Below are 24,162 nucleotides of genomic sequence, written 5' to 3'. Positions count from 1 at the left end.
CAGCGGAACATCTCCGCCAAACAAGACATGTGGAGTTTTGGCTGCCTCATCTTCGAGTTCCTCACGGGAATTCCGTTATTCGACCTGATGGACTACCCCGTCACCAATATAACTAACGATATGCACTTCATCGACATGTATAATATCCTCGGGTTCCCCGAAGACGAAGATCTGCGAAACCGGCACTGGCCAAGTTGGCGGAAGTTCTTCACGGATAGTGGCAAGCCAATCAATCATTACGTGCGGAAGCGAGAACGGGACTGGGATATGCATGGAATGCCGACTAAATATACACTCGAAGAGCTACTGGAGGAGTCACTTGGTGGAAGACTTAGCGAGGAGAAGTTGAACAGTACAAAACATCTTTTACGAGGGTTATTGGAGTTTGACACGGAAAAGCGGTCTTGCACCAAGGATGTTATGGCGCATAAATGGTTTGCGGAGTTCAGGGGCGCTTGTTTGTAGAAAGAGCAATGTTACGTTTCTCCGGAAGTGGCAGGCTGTCACTTCGGCCTATAAGCGGATTTATTGAGTGCTCCTTAGAGTAGCGAGGACGAAGCATGGTCGTAGTTTCCTATTAGGGTTGCGACAGGGCCTGCCGCATCAGACCGGACCTCGTCAGCGGGATCGTCAGACTGATCTTGACAGTACTGCATACGAGTACCAGCTATCAATGTCGATGACGCCGTGATGTCTTTGTATTGCTTCTTGATACTCTTCCTTGTCTCGAATGTACTCTGCGAGACCTTCGACTACGTCGTTGTCGGTGGTGGTACCTCAGGGCTGACACTCGCCGTCCGTCTGGCCCAGTCACACACAGTGACGCTAGTCGAAGCTGGAGGTCGTTACGAAATTACCTATTCTCTAGCAAAGACCCCAGCTTTCGATGTCGTACCCGTTGGGTCGAATCTTGCCACGAGATCTCCAGCAGATTGGGACTTCATCACCACACCCCAGGCTGGTGCCAATGGCCGGCGAGTACATTTTTCCCGCGGAAAATGTCTCGGTGGATCGCACGTGCTCCCCTTCAGTGGTTGCATCTAAAGGTTGCTGACCATGCCTCGTAGGACAGCTCTGAACTTCATGGTCTACCAGCGGTATGTCCATCTCGAACTTGAATTGATCGCGAGTAACATTTCGCAGTCCGACTCGGCAGTCACTAGACTTATGGGCGGTGGTTGTGAATGACTCTAGCTATGCCTTCCATAACATCTTCCCCTACTACCAGCGCACCACTGCTTTCACACCTCCGAATACTGCCGAGAGGTTTCCCAACGCAACGGCTATGTACAACGCCAGCGCGTTTGACCCTGCCGGCGGGCCACTGCAAGTTTCATACCCCAATTACGCGATGCCATTCTCGACATGGGTAGCCCGGGGTATGGAGGGCATCGGGATGTCTGAAGCCCCCGACTTCAACTCCGGCGAAATACTCGGGTACCAGTTCTGCCCAACAACAATCAGCCCTAATGACCAGCGGCGGAGCTCCTCGGAATCATCCTTCCTTATGGAACCAGTCGCAAATCTCACAATCTTGAAAGAGACACTAGTGAAGCGAATACTTTTTGACGAGCAGAGAAACGCTATTGGCGTGGAACTACGCGGATTCAGGAGGGTGATGGCGTCCAACGAGGTCATTCTCTCTGCCGGGGCTTTTCAGTCGCCGCAACTATTAATGGTATCAGGTATTGGCCCGAGGGAGCATCTAGAGAGTCACAATATCCCAGTGCTGTCTAACCTTCCTGGCGTCGGGCAGGGCATGCTGGATCACCCCTTCTTCGGCCCCAGCTATCGTGTTGGTGTTGAAACATTAACTCGGGTGGCAACCAACCCAGTGGTAATAGCTGAAGAGTACACTCGTTGGCTTACAAAAGCCAGGGGCATCCTGACAAACAACGTCGCGGATTTTCTGGCTTTCGAGAAGATCCCAGAGGACTTGAGATCGGGCTTTTCTGAAGGCACACGGTACAATCTGTCGCTGTTTCCGGCAGATTGGCCAGAGGTTGAGGTACTAACCCTACACCATAATAGGCTACGGTTTTACTAACTCTCGCAGTACATGTCTGGAGCCGGGTTCATCGGGAATATCTCTAACCTCCTCCTCGACCAACCGAACGACGGCTTCCAATACGGTTCCATCTTGGGCGTCTTGATTGGGACCACCTCCGAGGGAACCATCACCCTGGCTTCTTCTGACGCCTCAGACCCGCCCATCATAAATCCGAACTGGCTGACGACAGAGTCAGACCAGCAGCTCGCCGTTGCCCTTTTCAAGAGACTTCGGCAGGCGTTTGCGAGCGACCAAATGCGTCCAATCGTTATTGGTGAGGAATACTTTCCAGGGCCGCAGGTTCAGACCGATGAAGAAATACTGTATTGGGTTCGGAGTAACATCATGACCCTGTGGCATCCAGCCCGGACATGCAAAATGGGTACTGCGGACGATCCTATGGCCGTCGTGGACAGCCGCGCTCGAGTGTTTGGTGTCAAGCGCTTGCGGGTCGTCGACGCCAGCGCTCTCCCATTCCTTCCTCCTGGACACCCGCAGTCCACATGCTGTGAGTCCTTTTCACTCTATGGGAGATTCTGTGACTGACCGGTCAGATATGCTGGGCGAGAAGATCGCAGATGACATCTTGTATCGTGGCGATGCGAGTAGAGCGCAATTACCCAAATTGGATCTATAAGGCTGGTGCACGCAAGTCCACTGGAAAAATGCGCCTAGCAGTCGGATACCTGAGCAAGAAAATATTATTCAGTATAGTACCACATAAGTACATGCCAAATTGATGCCAACAGCATCGAGCAGTGATATTTATCAAACACACGCTCTACACCAAAGCCAGGTAAAGCCCACCAAGAGCCAGAAAATACTCTACACCTTCGACCAGGCTTGACATATCACTCGTCGCAAGTGAGCTGGCACACGACGTGGATGGGAGCCCTTGGATAAACAGGCAGGGCGTCTCGAGTACGTTCGTAGAGAGATAGTCGAGATAGTAATTGGTCACAGAGTGCCCATCAAGTTTATGTCCAGTGACGACATACACGACGCCGAGCATACGCTCTCCGACCACGGCAGAACTTCAGACCGTATCAGGCGTCGCAGGCGGCATGAAGAGATCATCCATCGACATCTCATTATCAACCTCTACCCCCACTTCCATCTCTGGCTCCAGTGGAGGGGTCGCCTGGGCCCACGACAGCATCTCGGACCGTGGTCCACTGTGATGTATGCGGGGGATGCCGACACAAACAGGCTGAGTTACTGTATGCTCAGACGTTTCCAGAGAGTTCAGGTCATCATCCCCTCCACGTCTACGTCCGCGGTCATGGACGGAGTCAACCTCGTCATCGAGACCGTACTATCAGGAGAGGGAATTAAGACCTGGTCTTGGACCACGGTTGCAAACACGGACATCTCATCACCAGCATCCTTATCCTCATCCTCCCCCTTACTGCTCCCCGATGACCCTGCTCTCACCCCGGCTGCTGAGATCTGGATATCCCGCTGAATCAACGGATCCAACACCTCAGGCCCCGCAGAATCACCAGGGAATTCAAATCACCTGCACGGTGCGGGACCGAAAGGGATTCCTTCTATTGCCTTGTTGGGCTTAGGGTCTGGCAGTGCCGTTTAGAGTACAGATGCGCGCGAGGGCTTACGTGCGGGAGTGGGAGCGGGAGCGGGAGCGGGTCTCGAGCAGCGGACGGGTTTCGTTTGGAATTTAGGACATGGGCGGCTGTTCATTCTTGGATCCTTGAATGAAGTTTGGTATGGGGAGTCGATTTCAGTGGAGGGTAGATGGATGGAAGAAGTTGCACAGAGGGGAGGATAGGGACGTCCTACGATGGAGAGATACAGTAGGGATGAGCTCAGTTAGAGCTAATTGAATCAGGCAGGTTTTACGTACCAAACCATTTAGCATCGAGCATCAGAGGAAAGTATCAACGGCATCCAATTGTCGTCTATAGTTTCGTTAAGCTTTGCTGGTACCTGCCCGGCCATGCGCTCTGGGCAGGAGTGCCGCGCGGACCGTGAAGCCAGGGCCAATATCACGAAAGTTGGACCTTCGGTCCTAAGTAACTTTTTCGAGCAGTCGCTGTCGCAACACTAACAACACGGCAACCAGGATCACGGCCTGATTCAACCGTGCAGAAGATCAGCTCCCGTAAGAGCATTCCGGTATCAGGACCCGAACTGCCCAGTGATACCAGCCGAAATTGAGCTAAGCGATATTGTTTACTTCAGGTTTCGCGTAGCGTTCCTCCGAGACTCTCCGCCGTGCTTTCTCCCAGGCTTGTTCGCGCCAACCCCACGCAGCGATCAGCGTAGTACCCGGTCTGATGAAAAGAATGCCGAGAGTGATATAGAGCGCCCCTCTCGCCGAGCTCAGATCGATGATGTTGACTCCGCAGAGGTCATATATCGTGAACAATAGCCAGGCCGCAATGAGAAGGGTGAATGTGGCAAAGCTGATCACTTCTGGCGTGCGAAGTATAATAGTCCCGTGTTAAATTATCGGGAGAATGTGACCCCAAACGAAGGAGACGTTGGTGATGCTGGCGAAGGCGAAGCTCATGAGACAAGTCCCTAATATGTACTGCATGTCCCAGTCGCCGAACTGATAGAATGGTTCCCATCGTCGTCCATAATACAGGATCACGGTTGAGATTATGGCGACAGATAGCGGGGCGAAAGTACGAGCAAGAGCCAGTGAGTTGAACCCAGAAACGACCGAAGCGCATCCAAAGGGGCCGCTGTGGACGGGGGTTAGCAATCCATGATGCCACAGGTAGGGCTAGTGTTCGCGGATGGCGGCCAGCGTTATGCCGGTGATACTGCCACCGACAATCAACACTTTGAAGCCCATGCCAGCCGGTGGCTTGCAGCCAGAGTGTCACTGTTCATGGCCGACGAATATAAATACGGCCGTTGTCTGTTGTCAGGAATTCGCAGCCAAGTACCGGCATCAGGACGGGCGCAATCTATTAAGTAACCGATGCCTAACAATTAGATAGGGCTGCGGAATGCTGCAGGTATTGTCCATGGTATCCCTTAGCAATATTGGCAAGGCCATTTAGTGTAGCTTGAGGAGATATTCTTCATCGATGCCAATAGATCTGTAACAATTCTGACAGTTCGTGTATGATTGGCACAAGACAAAGAGGGATCTTCACGTGACTCGGGACTCGGACATTTGAGCGGTCGGAACAATGTTTCCCCGGCCCCCTCAGGAACGGAAGTAAAGCCGAATGACCCGAGGTTTCCTCTCACGGAGTTAACAAGGCGCTCCCTCCTCCAAGATTCGCAAAAAGTCAAGACACAATTAACCTTCAGAAGCACAAAGATGACCAAACTCAAGGTTGCTGTCTCCCAGTCTCATACGCGGCATACGCTATCCAACACCCTCATCGCCCTCAAGCGCACTGCCCTGACCGCTGCCTCGCGCGGAGTTAAGATCCTGCTGTTCCCAGAGGCCTATCTCGGGGGTTATCCCCGCACCGCCACCTTCGGCACCTCCTTTGGCACCCGCGAAGCCCACGGCCGCGAGCAATTCCTGCACTACTACAATGGCGCCGTCGATCTAGGCGATACCCCTACAGGTGCGGGTGACGACTGGGTTGAGAAGCGCCTGCCCGTGGCCAAGGGGAAGCCGTACCGCGGCGACGGGACAAGGGAGACGCTCGAGAAGATCGCCAGCGAGACGGGGATCCTGATTGTTGTAGGGGTTATTGAGCGCGCGGGCGGGAGTCTGTATTGTTCTGCGCTGTATGTCGATCCCAAGCGGGGTGTCTTGGGGAAGCGAAGGAAGGTTATGCCGGTAGTTATCGACGCCCTTTCATTGTTCTTTGCTTATGTCGAGGGTGCTAATTTGGAATAGACGGGCTCGGAACGCCTTGTCTGGGCGCAGGGATCGCCGTCTACGCTCAAGGCTGTCACGACGGAGATTAATGGTGTTCAGTTGACGCTTGCTGCTGCTATTTGCTGGGAGAATTACATGCCGCTTCTGAGGCAGAGTCTGTACTCTCAGAATGTCAATCTCTACCTCGCTCCGACGGTCGATAGTCGCGAGACTTGGCTGCCTCTCATGCGGACGATTGCGCTAGAAGGTAGGGCTGTTGTTCTATCTGCTAGCCAGAGCGGTAGATATAAAGACCTTCCTACATGGGTCACGCAAGGGTCCGAGGCGGAAAAAAAGGAATCAGGTGCGTTCCTCCGACCGTTGAACTACATATACTGATACCCCGTAGATTCCGAGGCCTGGGCCAGTGGCGGTGGCTCGTGTATCATTGGGCCGCTGGGAGAAGTCCTCGCAGGGCCGATCTGGAATGTAAACGACAACAGCGATCCGGAAACGAGTCTCCAGATTGTTGAAGTCGACTTTGAGGACTGCCTTCGCGGGAGACTGGACCTTGACTTGGCAGGAAGCTATTCGAGGAACGACTCATTCTCACTAAAGGTCGAAGGCTTGGACCTCAATCCGCCCCCTTTGTAGTACATCAACATCAACATCAATATGAATTTATGATTTCATGTATCCTTGCTTATTTGTTCTTCAGCAATTTAGTTGATGGTCGTAGCTGAAAACTGCCCCGCAACAACTTGTCCAACACCGATATATATATTCACAAACCACCTCAAACTCAACATCCTGCGTCAAGAAATCCAACAATGGAAACTCCCCCACAATAGTAGTATACTCCTTCGTGATTAGACCCAGAGGGGAATTAGAACCAACAAAATCAGCAGTAATTCCCATACTGCACAGCGCCACTTCTGCCTCTTTGTGCTGCACGATGCTTGGCGTAGTGTGTAGGGCGATACTATCCCACACAAGCTGGCGCTGGCGATCATCGAGATGAGCGGTTCGAGTGGCAAGGAAGTCACGAGCAGCATTCGCGCTATCGACTTCAAAGCGCTTATCCTTTGACGCGAAGACGCTGGTGTGGTCCCAGGCGAGGTCATGGAGGATAGCCGAGACGGCGTGGATTTCGAGGTCGACGGAGTGGATTGGAGGCGATTATGCAGCCTCACAGCCAGGAACGGTGTACGTGGTTGAAGGACATAGTGTCGTTGTGCTCTCCCGCGTAGGATAGGGCTGCCTGGATGAGGGGGGTGTCGACGACGGGTATGCCGGCGAGGGCGCGGGTTGGGTTTGTGGAGGCCATTGTGATCATGTGCAGAAAAAGGTTAACTGTGCTGTGACAAGAGTCTGTCTGAGATGTCGCACGGAAATGCCCCCCTATGTATGTCCGTTCGACCTCATACAAAGAGCACTTCCCTCTGCTGATGCCAAGCCCTTGTATAGCAGCGCGCGGTCCGATATACGGAATGTGGTCTACGTAGTCGCCTCCAACGTCCGCCTCAGCTGGCCTGACATTCTGGTGCTTCCTGCCTCATTCCTTCCACTTTCAACCATCTCTTGGCCAGGCATTGCAGTTACTGACAGCGGAGAACGGGCGCTCGAGTGCCGCAATGGTCCGCCCCTGCCTGACATGTCGGTCTCGCAAGAAAGCGGTATGGCTCAACTCCAGCTGCACAGCCAGGCCGAACGCTCACTAACAACCCCAGTGCAACGGCGCACGACCGGAATGCGGAACCTGCGTCAATGCGGTGGATACGAGCCGCACGTCAAGAGCGTCTTCGTCATTCTCGATGCTACCCGAATGGGCACTCTCATGAAGGCCTTATCGGTGAAGCTATAGAATCAGCCAGAAACGAGGAACTAGCGACGATACACCTCGTCGAAAGCAAGAAGTATTACATAGCACTTACCAAAACGGCGATCAACAGCCTCGATCTGACCCCCGCCGAATTCCAAATCCACTTTGAAACACTCATGGCGCGGTTCGATGACGCTTACAAAAGGACGTCGTCCCGCTGGCCGGAAGGCGTTTCCGCGTTAGCCCTTCACAGCAGAGCCCTGGAAATGGCCTTGATATCGCTGGTAACAGTCTGACTCTCCTTCACCGGCCAGAGGAAGAAGTACCTGGCTTTCAGCATGTCGGTACGCAACACCAGCCTCCAAAGATTCCGCCAACCCTTGCAAAATTTCACCTCCGAAGCCAACCAGCAACTCATTGTCATTGGTCTGGTCTTTATCCTCGTCGAGGCGAGTCGGCAACAGCCGACCAGGGAATACGAGTCTGGCACCTCGTTGCCTCCAAGCGGTGCGCTTTCCATGACGCAGCGCCAGGGCCCGAATGTCTTTCGGACTGGTGGGTTCCATGCGGCGTTGCTCAAAGTTGCGGGAGATGACGATATTGTTTGCACTTCCAAGGTGCGAGAAAACGTTCCTTGCTCAGACTGAATGGATGGAGACGCCGTGGGTGGTTATCCCAAAGACATACCATGATAGGCCCTTGGATGTTGCTGTACAGATGACGGGACTGTACGCGCTACCAGCGAGCGACTCTCAAACAATTTTGTTGGAGTGCCAACGGCTCCTAGACGCCCTTGCTAGTTGGCGACAGATGTGGCTACGAAGTGAATAGCCAGATTTGCCAGTCTCTTGCCATTGCCTCGGATACATCGAATCCCAGTCGAAGTCCCAGTGCCAATGTGCTCCCACACCCGTCCCTCCTCCCACAAATGATTTCGCCTTTATGGCCGCCGAATACACCACAACACTCCTATTCCTCAATTACATCTCGCTCCAATCCCAGCTGGCCATGTCCGACCGCTCAATAGCAAACCTGACGGCTCTTGAAAGCCGTATCTCCCCACTACGAACTGAGCCTCAGAACATCCTAGCCCTACCATGTTTCGGTCGCGCGTTGGCTGATGCCCCTGGGATGGGTGAGGGGAGACGTCGTTCGCTACTATTCATCTGCGTCCTGCACGAGACGAACCAGGGTTTTGGCCTTGATAATCGGGCGGGATGGCGGGGTGGTTTGGGAACGGGTGACTTACAGGATTGGGTGAGAGCAGCCTTGCACCTTGAAAGGTCCGTCCGGTATATGGTGAGTCCCATCGCTACGAAGCGGAAAAGTGCCAATACGGGCTGGTAGGATAACCACAGCATTTGTGATCACGTCGCCCAGCTTTGTATCTCAAGAGTCGACACATCGTGTAGGGCCATTTCTGCTCAAGTGAGCACAGGGGCTCTAGTTTAGATTGTTCAACGACCACTCCCACTATTTCCAGCACTACCACCTATCCGCATTCCCAGGCCATCATAGAGGCTTCCTTCCACCAACGTAGTCTTCCTTACAGCCCCTGCATAGACCCCTTGTTGCTTTGACCCAGTCTCTCCAATCGCTAAGAGCGATTGCATCGGTGCATAGTCCGCGGTGATCTGTCAACCACACTAGGACTCCAGGCACTGTAAGAGTATAGGTAGGGCAGTCCGATGTGAGGTTTTCCTGCCTGCATATGCCATAGGAATTCTGCTCAAGCCAACTAGCAAGTCTCCGACTGCCCCAGTCCTATTTGAAATCCCGGATGATGCCCCTCGTCCAGCCGAGAAGTGGGAGGGGAGAAGAGGGAAAAGCTTAGGAAAACCAATAACGGCCTCACCAGACCTTGCAGCACCAGAATCAGCATTGTCCCACTTCTAATTTCGTTACTCTCTGCCCTCCGCTCGTCTCGCCAAATGCCGACCATCCCTTCACTCGTGGAAACTTCGGACATTTGTAGACGCCAGGCTATCTCTCGCGCGTAAACGCAAAGCCATTGACACCGCACCGGAAAGAAAAAAAAAAAAAAAAAAGGAATCAGATGCCGCGACCTGATTAGCCTACAGATTCCGGACGGCCGGAAATATCCTTGCCTCGTGATTTGACGGGAGGTCGTATATGTCCCGTCGTATGCCGTGTTACCTACTCCCGTCTATCCTGTTAATCCCATCGCACGACCTGCAGGAGCAGCTGGAGGAAAGACGAATGAACGATGAGGCATGGAACACCGGCCTGGATTGTTCGGAGCTGCGACGGGGATGGTCGGGTTTGCAATGTGCAGGGTCTGGACTCCCACTCCACTCCGCAAGTGCAATGATGCGAGCGTGCGCGTGCAGACCATGTTCGTTCGTGCTTGCAGTATGACCCAATGTAAATGAGAGGGCTCTGCGCAGAAAGTCGAGAGAAGAGGTTGGATGCTTCACATGTGCAGGCCATTACGCATGCTCACGAGGTTGAGGGGAAATCCATGTCGCGTCACCGTAGACACAATGAGCCTTACGCTGGCTGGCTGAACTCTCTCTCTCTCTCTACCTTTCCATGAAAATTATGCAATGCAATGGCATGCGTCTGATCTCCGGCTCCGTCCGTGTGCTACATACATTGACTAAGTCGGTGGTCATTGGGTGCAAAGACCCCAATTCAGGAGATAAGAGAAATATGATTGAAGGGGAATAGCCATCCATATTAAACATTATGCAGCGAATGACTGGCCACAATCTCTCCTCCTCCGCCTGCCCACTTTCATCCTGGTACACAATACCCCATGTGCCTTCGTCCTAGATGGCTATCTAGGCAGTTGAGAGTTACCAACGCGTCGGCGTTGCTCATGTTGGGTAGAAATATGTTGTGCGCTAGAAATATGCTGTGCTTCCAAGCACGCCAATTAACAGGCCAGAGAAGATCTTGAGATAATACTGTGCGGTCTGGAAGGCCCGGGTGGCGGCGCCGGTAAAGACAGAGTCGTCACCTGTGGTGGTTGTGGTGGGCGGGGTGGATGAGGTACCACTCGCTCCAGAAAGTGGCTGCAGGAAAAAAGTCAGAATATCTTCTTCAGGTCGATGTAAGATCAACGTACCTGGTCAATTAAATGAACCACGCCATTTGCAATGATGATATCAGACTGGGTTATTCTCACGCTGTCGTTGAGGATAATCTCCCCGTCGGAATCGCCAGTAACAACGACTTCTTCTCCGTCGAGCGTTTGGAAGGTCACGCCCTGGGTTAGCAGTGGGGAGTACGCTACCGTTCCGCCGATGACATGGCTGTCAATGAGCGCTGCGATTTCGGCGTCAGAGAGCGTGGCGTTGTTCCCCAAAGCGGCTGAGAGACCATCGTTGACTGGGACAAATACGGTGATGGACGGCGTTTTATCCAAGGAGTCCAAGTGCGAGGAGATATGCGAGGTGAAGGTGCTCGCTGTATTAATCGTGTTAAGTGAGTCGGATAGTGCGATAGGGCGAGTAAAAGGCCTAAACAGTTCAGCAAAGCTCTTTAGATGTGAAAGGATACCCTACCCGCTGATGATATGCAAGATACCTCCGTCATATGGAATGTCCTCTTGCAAGATGGTCACGGTGTTACCCAGCCCACTGTAAAGGCGGACTGGAGGGGCTGAGGTGAAGTTCGTCTCAATATCAACATCAGATTGTTCGCGCCGTCCGTGCGAAAGCACGGCCTGCCCACGGCCGCTCAGGTTGGCATCGGTGTCGAGGGTCTCCATGACACTTCCCGTCGAGGCGCGTAGATCCGCCGCAGTGAGGTACTGGTCAGTAACTTGATAGAGGTACTGCTGCACGCCGTATCCATCTTGCCGGACGAGACGCTCCGGGAAGGACTCGTCCGTTGGGACAAACGCTGTTCGTCGCACACGCGGATTCGGTGGCACTGTGTCTGCGATTGCCGCTGCGAATCGCCCGCCCCCGCTGCCTGATCCCGCATCGGAGAGAGGGGGATCAGTGGATGTGGGTTCGGCGGATGTCGAGGTAGAAGTTGCAGTGGTGCTGGAGGAGGAGGAGGAGGAGGAGGAGTCGTCTTGGGCGAGAGCAGGAGCCAGCAACAGGCTAACGAGCCCTGCGGCCTGGAACACGTGAGCGAGGTAGCGCATGACTATTTTCAGGGGAGACTTGGGATGCTGGTTTTGGAGAAGGAATCGAATTGTAGCAGCTACGCCTTCGGTCGGCGGCCGTGTCTGAAGGTCCTTTTATACCACCCAATTTGCAGCAATTGTTTGCTTATGAACCAACTATGGAAGGCGGGGAGTCGGTGTATACTTTGTGGTACAGTGAGACTGAGCTGGTCCTCGGAGATTGACCTGCTTCCCTGCAGGTTTGCTTTACTCCCGTAAGCTTGTCAACTTACTACGTTTGTGACGAAGATGCATAGACCCAATGGGACCGTGGCCTTGGCCCTATAACTATAGGCTTCGGCAGGGCTGAGAACTGGGATTTGCTTTTTCCACAGCTCGCCATCTTTGACAGGCAGAGGATTTCAAGCGAATGGGATTGCAAGGAAGGTGCAACCAATGCTGACGTTCCTACGGCTTCACCATCTATGGCTTTTGACACGTAAACTCGGCCGGGGGACCCTTGACCCATTCTTCTCGTCTTATGGCTTCTGTCATTCCGGTGCTTTCCCGCCCATTCACCTTTCATGCAGAACTGCCTGAAGAGCAGGCGGGTGCTAGGCTGAGAGGACGCCCGGAGATGGGCAGGTGTCAGCGAGCCTGGCTGGTCTGTTCAGATGCACGCAGGCATTTGGTTATGGCTGACTGGCCGTCCTGGCTCAAGAATCAGCATTTTATACAGCCCCCTCCCACCCAAGCCAGATTCCAACGTTCCCATCCCCCCGGCACTGTTTTCTCTCCTCATGTTTGAGTTTGATAGTACAGCTATAAGCTGATCATCCACTAAGATGGCCGACGACAAGACCGCAGTCGCTGCGCAGTCCAGTGCTGCAGATCCTGCAGCTGCGGAGCAGCATCCCTCAGACCCCCGGGCCCGCGACCTGTTCAACAGATCCAAGCAGGGCTTTCGCCGACTCATCCATTTCCGCAATGTGGTAGGCTTTCTTTGGCTGGGCCCTGCGCTCGCCATTCTGATCCTCAACTTCAAGAATCACATCGTCGGCTCTGGCCTTAACTGTCGTGGCCATTGCCGTATAGATCCATATTCTACCAGTCAAGTGCAGCAAATCGACAGACTGGATGGTACCAACCGCGACGTACTGGGTGCACTTCAGTTTGTGGCCAAGGGACTCGAGGTATGGTTCATGTACGTTGCTGCGAGCCTTGTTTATCGAGCTGCTCTACACTTGTCCGCCAAAGATAATCGGCTTCCTGTGAGCTTGCTGCTCGTCTACGCCGAGTTCATGGACCTTCTCTACCTCAAAGACCTCGCTATTAAAGCACGCGATCTTGCCATGAAGAAGAACAGCGAGTCGCCAACGCCCGTTCGCACAGACAAAGTAGCAACTCCCCCAATATTGTACTTCTTCCTGTTCATCGTTGCTGCGCTCTCGGTCATAGCCAATCTGATGGGAGTTGCCACCGCTACACTTGTCATCCCCGGACTGCAGTATATTGACATCAACCGAGACGAGTCCCTTGCCTTTGGTGCGATGCTATCCTCAGACCCGCCTGCCGACGACAGTCTCTTCCTTTGTCAAGACGGACAGATGGCGGCTGGAGGATACGCCTGCACCAGCAACCTCTATGGTGCGAGTCTGGATGAGATTGTGGAAGCAGCAGTGGCGACCGAGAGGCAGCAAGAAGGCCGCGATGCCGTCATTTTGCCCCCGGTGTCCCAGGAAGACCTCCTGTCACTTAGCCCTAATGTCTCTGACTCGGTAGGCATTGTATGGGCACCGAACAGGCAGCTCCTGCGAGCGTTCTCGGTCGACTTGACGAATTATTACAATGCCACGCTCTCTAATATTGATTCTACCGATAGATACCCCGACTCTGGTCGTTTCAACCAGTCGCTGCGAGCGCAGTTGCAGCGCATTGGGCCGACGATCGGTCTGGCAGGGGGCTGCTGGCTATATGACGAGCCAACTATCTTCAACGTCTCTGAGGACAGAGAAGTTCGCTGCTACAGTGGCTTCACTGAGCAAAACGCCCTCAAGTGCATTCGCTGGGGATCTGGATGGGGGGACAATTCGGCATCTGCCTCGTTCACGATTCTGGATTCTTCAAGTCGGCTGACCGACATGTTTGTCACAATATACACAACTCCTCAAGCACGGTATCTATTTGATCAACAGTGTATAGACGACGATTCATGCAACTGGGATGACATCTTCACGCAACCCGCCCAGACCGACTTGCGCAGTATCTCCTTCAGCCAGCAAACCTACGAGTACTCCATGCCACGGTATTCCAACGACTCCGCCATTTGGTGCGACAATACAGCGTTCCTGAGCTTCGCCACCTATGCCCTCGACCCATCGCCCGTCTCCAACCTCTTGCAGCTCGTTGAGCTGGGTCTTCTGCATGATAGTCCGGGGTTAGACGACACCGACAACGCCCGAGACGCCATACTATCCCTCCATCCCGACTGGACCCTCGCAGCATGGTCAGCCAACGCAACCGACGGTTTCGTTCCCAGTACCCGCGGCTCAAGCGCCCGCTTTATCGACGCTTTTCAACGCTTCACCTCCCCCGAAAACCCCGAACTGCTACGCTTTAACTTGATCCACACATATGCAGCACTCCAAGCGGTCTCAATGATTCCATATACAACAACCACTCTCTCCACATCCGCAGACCGCCGTGCCCGCCGCCGGCTCGAAGAAGAACGCCCCTATACTGAAGCCACCCTAACGTCGTGGGCAACCGTGCAACTATGGAAATACGGCATCGACTCCCGCACAAAGCGACTCGGCGCCGTGATCCTAATCATCGGGGTCGTAGTCGTCCTTGCAACTACCATCCTGTGGTTTGAGCCCCCCAAGTCACCGACTCATATCATTGTCACTGCGCTCATGCATCGCCCGCCTGAGGGTGCGCTGCAGGATGTGGAGAGTGGTGCACCTGTTACGGCCAGGTTCAAGTATCCTATCCTCAAGGAGGAGGAAACGCAATCTACTGGAGGTGCATCTGGAACTGGTACTGGCACTGAAACTGCGCAGCTGGGGTCTCCTGCGCCTGGCGCAAGGAAGAAATTAAACCGTCAGACTAGCTCGTTTGGATTTGAGTATCCCTCTTCCCCGGGGTCTGGACCTGTATCTCCCACTGTATGAGGCTCGCAGTATTGGTGCCTACCAAGCAAGAACAACAGGCTATGTTTAGTGACCAGTGCCGTGAAGCCTCTCGACTTTGGTGCGCAAGGCGAGGAGGTAGAGCTGGTGGGTGACCGGGGTGACAGAAGTGACCGGGGTGACCGATCCTGACCGTGGACATCTTTCATATTTCTGGAGTATCAGCGGAGGAGGGGAACTGGTGAGTTAAGAGCTGGTAATCTGTGCAAGGCTTTGTTTTATGCTCATATCCGGTATGTTGACGTTGGATTTAACACCGTTTTGCCTTGGCCGCAGATTCTGAGTTTTTCTGAAGATAATAGCGTTATGCGATAAAGGGTCAATTCGTTGCTTATAATACTCTTGCCCACTCTCGATAACCAATCTTATTAACTAGCAGATACTAGTAGTATCGAAGAGTAAGAACTGTGGTGAATTGCACCTTCCCGAGAGGAAGATGGCCCCGTACTGCGGGGCCTTCTCCTGCGTCTGCGATTGATCCCTTTCCTTGCCATCATCATCATCAGATCAGCCTTCCGTAGGGATAGGTATCGTTGCTTTTGTCGAGATAACACGAAACCGCCACTCATTGATTCATTGGTTGACTTACCCATGGCCTATGGCAACAAGGCGCATGTCCCGCCACACCACCGAGCTCGAATACGAGAGCAATCATGCCTTGTTGTCACTTCTGGGCGCCACAGAGGACGCAGTCAGACATGGCGGCAAACGCCGTGATGGTATCGGACACCCGTACGGCAAGGATCGGATATGGACAGAGCCAGCCTCTCGCGCTACTTGGTGCTTGAGATGTCGATTATGAGAGGGTCTGATTCGTAGGGATGGGACCAGTGGCGTCTACTCTGTACAACATGGATTCATACGAGGTTTGCGGTCAGGTCTTTGGCGTGACAAGGCTATCTAGATCGCTCCATTTTCTCAGCACAAGGCTGGACTCATCTTTGCTGTAACATTCAAGGCTCGCCCCGAAGCAGTTTCTTCTCTCTTCCTCGGATTTGGCCGAGGAAGACGGAGAGCAAAAAGAAGAAAACGCTACAGCTTCAGATATCTGTGATGCCCACCCGCGGTGGCCGGACTCTGTCTGGCTTTCTGGAGGGAAAGGAGACCATCAATGTTGCAATGAGATTATCCGTAGAGCGCGCATGCAGCACATTCCGCGAACACGAACTGCCACGATTGCCGGAGCTGGAACAAGGGAGGACGTTGGAATGAGATTGCCCTCCTTGCCAGGATCTGGACTCTAGAGCGGGCAGTTGGCAGGTTTACACCGTAAGAAAGGTCAGCAAGAATAATGCTGCCTGGTCGTAGGAAGATGTGTTTACGGTGGCTGTTTCATATATAGGCGCCTGAAGACTCAAGAGTTAAAACAAGCTCACCTTTTCCCCGCCGGGACCTAGCCATACCATAGTTTGTGCCGGTGGGGTTGGGGTTGCGGGATAGGGCTGACCAACGCTACCTATTAACTTAAACATATTCTTTTTGTCACTTGGTTAATACGTCTTGTTGAGCAGTGTAGGCTTGTAGCTAAGGTATCCCTTAATCGTGAGAAGTACTTACAGAGGAATGAGATTTCCCTTCCAGTCCGTGGCCTGTTTTTCAAAGATCGGTCAGAGCATTCCGTTCCCAGTTTGCCCTCTATAAACCACCCTAGGAGAGAAGCTCTACATATCAACTACCCGGCTGAATACGTCGGAATCCCAATCTATGGATTTCTCGAGAAGGGCTCTGTAGTTCTTGAAAAAAAGAAAGAAGGAAAGAAATCTGCTGTACAAATTTCATTGTCTCCAATCACGTTGAGTTAGGTAGATAAGCGACGTAGATAGATACAAGCAGCCACAGAAACAGAAGGGAACTACACGCACCGCACACCAAGATCCTCACCGACAACGCCGCCTCGCTCCTAATCATCAATTATACATCCAAGACTTAAGCACGCGAGTGCTTCTTTCCACCCCACCACTGATACCCACTCCACCAAGGGTGTCCCTGCTCCTCCGTCTCACCCCAGCCATTTTCGCCCCAGGGGTTCTGAGCCTCCACAGAGGGCGTGGCACCGGGTACCTCGGTGGAAATTGTGGGAACTCCACCAGTGGGGACGGCAGTGGGAGCTGGAACAGAGGGTGTAGACGCAACGGCGGTAATAGCAGCCGGGAGAGTGAACTCAGGCTGGGCGGTAGATAAGGGGGTAGTCGAAGGAGAAGAACCGGTGGAGTTTGAAGAAGTCGACGAGCCGAGACCAGTCAGGTCATACCGGTCTTTCAGGTTACGCCACCAGTCACGCGCCATCCAGTAGTCGAATTGGGTGATTTCTGTCGCGGAGCCCGCGAGCATGATGAAGCTGTCGACGCCCGTGGGGGTCCAGTCGTAGAAATCTGGTGATGAATATTAGCCTGGATCTGAAAAGGAGGCATGTGGAGGGTGTAAGAGCTGAGGCGTACCATCCAGGGCAAAGGTGTGGCCGATCTCATGCAGGTAGATGTGGATGTTCTCGCTGTCGATGTTCTGCAGGAAGTAGTCGGATCCCATGCGCTGGCCCCAGTCGCCGCCGGTGCCGCCCTCGAAGCCGTCGGTTAGCCAGAGAGACTCATCTGGATTTTGTTAGTGTCGTTCGAGTGTGGTGGATAATGAGTAGGAGGGGGGATAAATACCGTAGTGACGCTCCTCGCCACCAGCGCACCCGCTGTAATCACCATCCGTGTAGTGGAAGAACCGCCCACAGGCCTCATCACACTGGGGGATGCCGTCGGCATCGGTAGTAGTGTAGACATCGATATCCGAGGTATCGCCCTCAAGCAGGGACTCATCGCTAACAGCCCAGCCGACGACGTTGACCTCGACGGTGTCGTACGGGAACCCGTCAAAGCCCGCGAGTCCGGCAATCCACTTGTTGTATGAGCGGTTGGCCGCCTCCGCGATTTGCGAGCGTTGCTCGGCCGTCACAGACTGGGATGATTCCCAGCGCACGCAGTAGTTGATCTTGCCTTGTCCTTCGATGACGTGGTCGTAGCCGTAGTTTTTGAAACCTAGAGCGTCGCTGTAGGTTTCTAGTTCGTGGTCCCATACCTGTCGCTCGTCAGTATGGAGATGATACGTGTGGGAGGAGGGTGTGCCTACCTCCTGCAAAGGAGTGACGAGGTCAGAAGGAGGGTCCCATGTGCTCGGAAGACTGCTCTGTCGCTTTGTTGCAGAAGAGCCAGTTTTGGGAACACCAATGTGCCAGGGGAAATCTCGGTCCGTCAAGGGTCGAGAGAGAGACTTGCCCACTGGGGGCATCGCAGCAACATAGCTGGCCAGCAGCTGGAGCGCAGTAACAGAAAAAACGGACTTCATTTTGTACAAGAAAGAAAATAAAGAATGGAGGTAAGCTAGTCAATAGCTATGCAGGAAGAGAACGACTTGATGCCCATGATAGCACGGTGCGGGGAGACATCTATATATACTAATCCTGAAACAGGGGCCTATGAACGCTCCTGAGTCCTGACAGCTTGGCGCGAACGTGTTCTTGGCAGCGGCCATAGAGGTCGGAGGATGCGCCTCATGGAGTATCCCCGCTTAGGTAACAAGAGTTCAACGCCGTGAAGAACCAGGGATGCGATCAGGGGGAGGCGGCGCCAGGCCAGGCACCAGAAACAACGGTCAGACCGCGTGCGGAGCGGCCAAGCCTCCATCAAATCTATAAGAGACAGGTCCTCCCACCAACAAGCTAGTCGCAGGACGGAGCAAGCCTCGAAGCTTGGATCACTCATTCCGAAACGGTGGAGATGTCGGATAAATCGGGGTCACCGGTGGGCTCGCACAGAACTGACGTTGACGCAGTCCGTCCCCGGTCGCATTGGAGTCTGACCTGAGCCACGCTCTTGACATCTTTTGACACTATCTGACCATGACAGCGGTGACACGGCTGTTGAAAAAACTAAGGCGGCATGAAGCGGACCCTTGTCTGTACCTCTATCCCTTTTCCGTGCAGTCGCTGGTCGTGCATTTTGCGATCATTCTTGCGCTGCGGGGGAAAACCCGACCGGCCCGCGACTTGTCGCAAATGGGCTACCGGCTCGTGAACATCGACAAGAACGAGAATCTGCGCGAGTGGTACCTCGTCGATGTAAATCCATTAGGGAGAGTATGTAACTCGACGCTAGTTTTGAATTGCGCGCAGGCTAACTGAGGCTGTGAAGGTGCCCACTCTCACGGGCAAGTCGCTCCCGTCGCCATTGACCGACGCGCTGTCTATCGTTTACTGGGTCTGCGACCATTGTCCAGATCTACTTCCCACGGCACATCAAACGGAAATATGCCGACTACTTTGCGAATTGCACGAAACGCTGGATGGGTACAGCGCTGTGAATCCGGCGGTTGAAGACCTTTTATCACACCATGACATCACTCCTACCCACCGGAAAGCATTGGAGTATAAGCGCGACTGGTACGTCCCTGGGCCCTGAACTCAAATTTTACTGACATTTCCCAGGCAAAGGAAGCAGAGGGAATTGGTAGCGATGAATATGTCCGTTGGCCGAAGTATGACGGGCAATTCAGTCGGCTTTCTCAAAGAAATCGTTGAGCTGCGCGATAAGCATGGTGACGACAGCCCCTGGATTTTTGGCAAAGCTGGCCCAACGGTTCTCGACGCACACGTTGTTCCCTTTGTATCGTGGTTAATAGACATCGGCTTGGGCGATCTGGTTCCCGACGATCTGGACGCATACGCAGAGAGAATCAGGGCGCTGCCGCAGGGGCGTGAAGCGATGGGTAAGAGGCCAACCGTGTGGGATGCTTCGCTAGGACCTATTGACGAGATCCGACTATGATTGTATGATCGATATGACCTGTATGATATATGTTAGATGATTAGATGTTAGATTTAACTGTGCAAACAGACCTTAGCCTTGATGGTCGATTCAGTAAACCAAGTTGTCGTAATACCGCCCGTCCATTCCTGCCATCGCGCGAGCGTCCCGGTTGAAAGGCTCCTTGAGGCCACCGACGAAGTACTTGCGCACATTAGATCGAAATAACTCGACGGGATCGGTCTGCTCCTGCTGGCAGATCCAGGTAAGCCATCTGTGGCCGGTAGTGACATGAGTAATCTCGTCGTTATGGATCACCTCGAGCGCTTCAACACTTTCGACATCGCGGGCGTTACGAAACTTGGCGATGGTCATGGGATTGACATCAAGCCCTCGTGCCTCATGAACGAGGGCAATGATACTGATGCGCGCTCGGAGGTCGTGCGCTGTCTTGGTGGCGGATTCCCACAGCCCGTGGTGAACAGGAAGAGCGCCAAAGTAAGAGCCCATCTCCTCGAGGCGGGTGCGGAGTAAAGAGAAATGCTTGGCCTCGTCGTTGGCTACCTTGAGCCAGTCGTGAAAGAAGGTGCGCGGCAGATTTCTTGCAGCCTCCGACGCAGCTGGGCTCGTCTGGAACTCCGCAAATCTGACGCAGATATCAATTGCCAGGTCGATCGCCCACTGCTCGATGTTGGCCAGAGCATGCAGCATCGCAATTCGGCTTTTCAAGCTTCCTCCCCTCCCTGGCTTTGGCATCGCGCCGGGTCGGACTTCAACGAGGTTCTTTTCACGCGGTGGTGTAGGAGGGAGCACCGCAGGACTTGATCCGGTGATCATCATCGGCGTCGAAGTACCCTCGCGCTGGGTGAAGATAGAGAATAAATGTGTAGTGAGCTCAATTTTGTGTTCCGAATTTGAAGTATTGAGGATATGGGCACACCAATCGCAAAGCGAAGCGTTCTCATCCAGATACTGGGCCTTTGTCGGTACTTGCGTGGTCTCCGTCGTGGTAATGTCCGCGCAAGGCGTCTTCAGTTTGACCTTCTCGCTGACAGGCTCCAGCCTCGCAACAGAAACGCCATCTTCGCCGTAGGTCAAGGATAGGGCATCCCCCTCAACATCGATCGGAAAAGTGCAGGCCTTGATGCCGACGCTGGATTCGCCCGTTTCCACATTGAAGTCATATGCATGCCACGGGCACGAGGCGATATAAGCCGAATCTTCGATATCCACCTGTGCATCCTGCATGGGGCCACCGGCATGTGGACATTCCGCTTCCATGGCGTAGTAGGACCAGCCATCCTCGCTCTCATTTCGCAATCTGCTTCGTCTCTCGGTGTCGATTGATGGTAGGCGAAAGAGCACTAGACGTTTGCCATCCGACAGGTGGATGACATAGCGGGTATGCGTAAGGTCGCGGAGCAATCCAAGACTTAAGGAAGGCATCTTCAAAGCCCGTCAACCGCTTCTTGTGATGAGTTGCTGATGGCAAAACAGCGAAACAGAAAATAAATTTGTTATCACGTGGGGTATGTGCAGCCTGACCCTGGCGCCTCAGGCAAGAAACTTGCTACGTGGGGGGCGGTCACGGGACCTTGGCGGAAAGCAGTGGCAGTAATCCTGTTGTCCTCGGAGCGACAACAACTTGCAATTGCTCTCTTTTGCAGAAATCTGGAAGCAGTGCTCTCCCTAAATACTGATTCAGCACGATGTGATGCGGCATTTCTTACGATCGGCTGACTTTTTTTCTTGCTACCTAACTAATGTACCCAACAGATGCAGTCCAGTTCCTTCCGTCGATCCGCAGCTCTACAACAGTGACTTGGGTGCAGCGAACAAGAAGTCATTTGACCTGGTCCCAGCAGCCCTCGCCAACCCAAAGCTGAACACATAACCGCCTCCTCCAGTATCGTAAGTGTGTACAATTCTCGGCCCGTCCAGAATCTCCTTCTCGAACTGAACCCCCGGTGTTCGTCCTGGCCGGATACCTACGTTGTCACGGATAATGTCGAAGTCTGCGGGTTCCGTGCCGGGGAATATCTCGGGCAGGCTTTGATGAATCCGGCAGAGGATCTAGTACATCAGACGGGCTCAGGTAAGGCGGAATTGCTGCACTTACGTCGGACTTGATGTCTTGATCAACCTCGGGTTATCTTGGATTGACCCTCGTTAGAAGCGGTCCTCTCAATGGATGATCGATACTCACGTCTCGCCGACTTGGTTAATCCCCCCTAGAATTGCTGTTCCGTCGAGTCGTGGTATCACTCACGTATGTATAATCCTTCCCGTGACGCATGAAGATCTTGTTATGGCCAGTCTTCACAAGAACGGTTTGGCCGCGCATTTGTTGCATCCCTTCATCAGCAACGTCTGCAAGGAATTTCACGCGGAAGCCCGTGGCGTTGACGAGGACTTCGTGGCCGAAATCCTTCAACTCTGATAGCGACTTGATGTCTTTCCGGACGAATTTCACACCCGCCCTTTCCAACTTCTGACAAAGCCATGGAAGGAAAACGGCCGGTGTTATGACCACCGATTTGTCTATATCAGCTCTGTAAATTCCGTATGCTGGACTATTCACAGCTCATCCCAAGTTTGGTACACTTCGGTAGCTCACTCGGAGACATAACTCGAAACTTGCAGAATGGTTAGGCAACGTAACGCCTGCGGCATTTCATAACCCACCTCTGACATTAAGTCCCTGTACCAGATGTTCTGCAAGGGGGTCTCGTCTTGCAAGTCGTGCATCTCGATAATTTAGTGAATCCGTCAACAGGGCCCGTAGCATAGGACAGGAAAGCATACCCTGACGCTGAACTCTGGATCGCTCTTAGCCAAACTCCACAAATACGAGAATGAATCCGTTTGTAGCTTTTGCTCAAAGGGAGTCGACCATCTAGTCCAAGAAAGCAAGCTCCCGCTCATGGACTTGACCATTCCCGACTTTCGACATCGCCGGGGAGGTTTCGGGCGACAATCGTCACCTCGTTTGACCGCGAGAGCATGCACGCGACAGCCATGGCGGTGATGCTGTGAAAAGTTTAGGGACAATGGTTTCCTTTTGCGATCAATATTTCGAAATTGGCTTACCCGGCTCCGACGATTGTTATCTTGGGCACGTTTATCCCTTGACGGTTGTTCTATCTCAACGTTGACGAAAATATATTTTGTCTCAACATATTACGAGGGAGCGAAGTACGTCAAATTATATCGTCCCAAACCAATGCGCCTTATTGCGACATTTTTACTTGGTGTACCCGGCGTCGGCCACTGCAGATAGCGGACCTGAGATCCATTAGGGGCATGTTCTAGGACATTTGGGGTTTTGCCTAACGGTCAACAGACGACCGGCTACCTGGGGCAGCAGTCAAATTGCAGAGGGAGTCGTCGGGCGCTAATGCTAAGCCCCGAATGACCCCACAAAAGGCCCTCCCCTAGCGCCCGATCATGGCCAAGAATGCGGCGCTCTGTCTCATGCCTCCAGTGATTCACCCTATCACAACGCGATCCACGAGGCTGGAGACGCCTCGATATCTCCGAACTGACAATTATGCGGGGAAAGCCGTATCAGAAACCATCTTCAAAGCGGGTGGCTATCTCCATGTCAGCTCGTGACCCGTGCCCACCATCAATAACCCCTGGTTTCTATAAATCGTGAAACTTGCTCGCGATGTTACGATGGATGACAATTCTAACATAACGGCTCGGTTTATTTTATGCGCACTATGGAAGCTAGCAGTCGCACGAAGACTAACCGCGATACTGCCGCTCGAGAAGAGAAGATTCTTGAGGGAATTCCAAGACCATCTTCCGGGCATAGGGTCTGCGGCAAAGTTGAAAATACCAACATGGGATATCTTCGCTGTCTGGAGCTCAATGAGCACTGCTCCGGGAAGCGCCTGCCAAAGTTGGCTGGAAAAGTTGAGTAAGTTCACCGTCTTTTAGGGCTTTCGTGGCTAATCTCTCTAGTTGGCACGTCCTGCCACAGCTGATCCTGATCAATCTCATGTCGTACATAGGTAGAACCAACGCAGGTATGTATATGTCTGATGCTAGCTCGAATGCTGCTAATCATCCATAGGAAATGCGAGATTGTTCGGAGTGGGACCTGACTTGCGACTAAGTGGCCAGCGGTGGAACACTTGCTTGTCAATCTTCTTCGTCACATACGCTCTAGGCGGAGTGCCATCCAACATCGCGCTGAAACGATTCGAACCGAAGATCTGGCTGCCGGCCCTCTTATTCTCTGTGGCTGCTATTCTGGTCTTCACCTCTCTATTGGTCAATTTCGGAGGCTGGGCGGCTTTCCGTGTTCTTCTCGGAGTGTTTGAAGCTGGGATATTCCGGGCTGTTCCTTCGTCTTGATTTCATGGTACTCGCCGAAAGAAGTGCATTCGCGAATGGCGGTCTTCTACTCGGCTGCCTCCGCAGCTGG

General features: G+C 53.2%; 9 protein-coding genes across 9 annotated transcripts; 5 read left to right on the top strand and 4 right to left on the bottom strand.

Annotated features, from left to right (window-relative positions):
• Nucleotides 1-690: 690 nt before the first annotated feature.
• Nucleotides 691-2,687, top strand: BDV17DRAFT_279928 (GMC family oxidoreductase; the record flags this gene model as incomplete). The annotated part of the gene is made up of 4 exons (XM_073759800.1): nt 691-1,030; nt 1,131-2,008; nt 2,057-2,558; nt 2,605-2,687. The coding sequence occupies 4 exons, from the start codon at nt 691-693 to the stop codon at nt 2,685-2,687; spliced, it is 1,803 nt and encodes a 600-aa protein (XP_073618635.1).
• Nucleotides 2,688-5,295: 2,608 nt separating this feature from the next.
• On the top strand, nt 5,296-6,648 carry BDV17DRAFT_255354 (nitrilase). The gene is made up of 3 exons (XM_073756920.1): nt 5,296-5,825; nt 5,886-6,210; nt 6,256-6,648. Exons 1-3 carry the CDS (start codon nt 5,352-5,354, stop codon nt 6,498-6,500), a joined length of 1,044 nt encoding a protein of 347 aa, XP_073618634.1. The 5' UTR covers nt 5,296-5,351; the 3' UTR covers nt 6,501-6,648.
• Nucleotides 6,649-10,171: 3,523 nt separating this feature from the next.
• BDV17DRAFT_226678 (fasciclin domain-containing protein) lies at nt 10,172-11,914 on the bottom strand. The gene is made up of 3 exons (XM_073755715.1): nt 11,199-11,914; nt 10,760-11,153; nt 10,172-10,706 (listed from the first exon to the last, which is right to left on the bottom strand). Exons 1-3 carry the CDS (start codon nt 11,786-11,788, stop codon nt 10,536-10,538), a joined length of 1,155 nt encoding a protein of 384 aa, XP_073618633.1. The 5' UTR covers nt 11,789-11,914; the 3' UTR covers nt 10,172-10,535.
• Nucleotides 11,915-12,594: 680 nt separating this feature from the next.
• On the top strand, nt 12,595-14,861 carry BDV17DRAFT_279926 (uncharacterized protein; the record flags this gene model as incomplete). Its single annotated transcript, XM_073759799.1, has 3 exons — nt 12,595-13,527; nt 13,558-14,773; nt 14,812-14,861. The coding sequence occupies 3 exons, from the start codon at nt 12,595-12,597 to the stop codon at nt 14,859-14,861; spliced, it is 2,199 nt and encodes a 732-aa protein (XP_073618632.1).
• A 2,005-nt stretch (nt 14,862-16,866) lies between these two features.
• Nucleotides 16,867-18,270, bottom strand: BDV17DRAFT_288381 (uncharacterized protein; the record flags this gene model as incomplete). Its single annotated transcript, XM_073761388.1, has 4 exons — nt 16,867-17,312; nt 17,379-17,528; nt 17,589-18,003; nt 18,055-18,270. The coding sequence occupies 4 exons, from the start codon at nt 18,268-18,270 to the stop codon at nt 16,867-16,869; spliced, it is 1,227 nt and encodes a 408-aa protein (XP_073618631.1).
• Nucleotides 18,271-18,823: 553 nt separating this feature from the next.
• On the top strand, nt 18,824-19,748 carry BDV17DRAFT_288380 (glutathione S-transferase family protein; the record flags this gene model as incomplete). Its single annotated transcript, XM_073761387.1, has 3 exons — nt 18,824-19,060; nt 19,116-19,363; nt 19,409-19,748. 3 exons carry the CDS (start codon nt 18,824-18,826, stop codon nt 19,746-19,748), a joined length of 825 nt encoding a protein of 274 aa, XP_073618630.1.
• Nucleotides 19,749-19,758: 10 nt separating this feature from the next.
• Nucleotides 19,759-21,191, bottom strand: BDV17DRAFT_226666 (Rieske [2Fe-2S] domain protein). The gene is made up of 2 exons (XM_073755714.1): nt 19,820-21,191; nt 19,759-19,766 (listed from the first exon to the last, which is right to left on the bottom strand). Exon 1 carries the CDS (start codon nt 21,171-21,173, stop codon nt 19,839-19,841), a length of 1,335 nt encoding a protein of 444 aa, XP_073618629.1. The 5' UTR covers nt 21,174-21,191; the 3' UTR covers nt 19,759-19,766; nt 19,820-19,838.
• Nucleotides 21,192-21,536: 345 nt separating this feature from the next.
• On the bottom strand, nt 21,537-22,475 carry BDV17DRAFT_288378 (uncharacterized protein; the record flags this gene model as incomplete). The annotated part of the gene is made up of 3 exons (XM_073761386.1): nt 21,537-21,800; nt 21,997-22,279; nt 22,345-22,475. 3 exons carry the CDS (start codon nt 22,473-22,475, stop codon nt 21,537-21,539), a joined length of 678 nt encoding a protein of 225 aa, XP_073618628.1.
• A 977-nt stretch (nt 22,476-23,452) lies between these two features.
• Nucleotides 23,453-24,092, top strand: BDV17DRAFT_288377 (major facilitator superfamily domain-containing protein; the record flags this gene model as incomplete). Its single annotated transcript, XM_073761385.1, has 3 exons — nt 23,453-23,652; nt 23,697-23,761; nt 23,809-24,092. The coding sequence occupies 3 exons, from the start codon at nt 23,453-23,455 to the stop codon at nt 24,090-24,092; spliced, it is 549 nt and encodes a 182-aa protein (XP_073618627.1).
• Between the last annotated feature and the right edge of the window lie 70 nt (nt 24,093-24,162).

The sequence above is a fragment of the Aspergillus undulatus genome (genome assembly GCF_047715775.1).
Source record: "Aspergillus undulatus strain CBS 261.88 unplaced genomic scaffold BDV17scaffold_8, whole genome shotgun sequence".
Classification (NCBI taxonomy): Eukaryota; Fungi; Ascomycota; class Eurotiomycetes; order Eurotiales; family Aspergillaceae; genus Aspergillus; species Aspergillus undulatus.
Note: the sequence above shows the minus strand (reverse complement) of the source record. Positions and strands in the feature narration are given on the sequence as shown.

Coding starts and splice junctions, on each gene's coding strand:
- BDV17DRAFT_255354 (XM_073756920.1), top strand. CDS start 5,352: ATGACCAAACTCAAGGTTGCTGTCTCCCAGTCTCATACGCGGCATACG. Junction 5,826..5,885: donor AGCGAAGGAAGGTTATGCCG/GTAGTTATCGAC, acceptor AATTTGGAATAG/ACGGGCTCGGAACGCCTTGT. Junction 6,211..6,255: donor GGCGGAAAAAAAGGAATCAG/GTGCGTTCCTCC, acceptor GATACCCCGTAG/ATTCCGAGGCCTGGGCCAGT.
- BDV17DRAFT_226678 (XM_073755715.1), bottom strand. CDS start 11,788: ATGCGCTACCTCGCTCACGTGTTCCAGGCCGCAGGGCTCGTTAGCCTG. Junction 11,154..11,198: donor ATCTTGCATATCATCAGCGG/GTAGGGTATCCT, acceptor TGAACTGTTTAG/GCCTTTTACTCGCCCTATCG. Junction 10,707..10,759: donor TGGTTCATTTAATTGACCAG/GTACGTTGATCT, acceptor TTTTTCCTGCAG/CCACTTTCTGGAGCGAGTGG.
- BDV17DRAFT_226666 (XM_073755714.1), bottom strand. CDS start 21,173: ATGCCTTCCTTAAGTCTTGGATTGCTCCGCGACCTTACGCATACCCGC.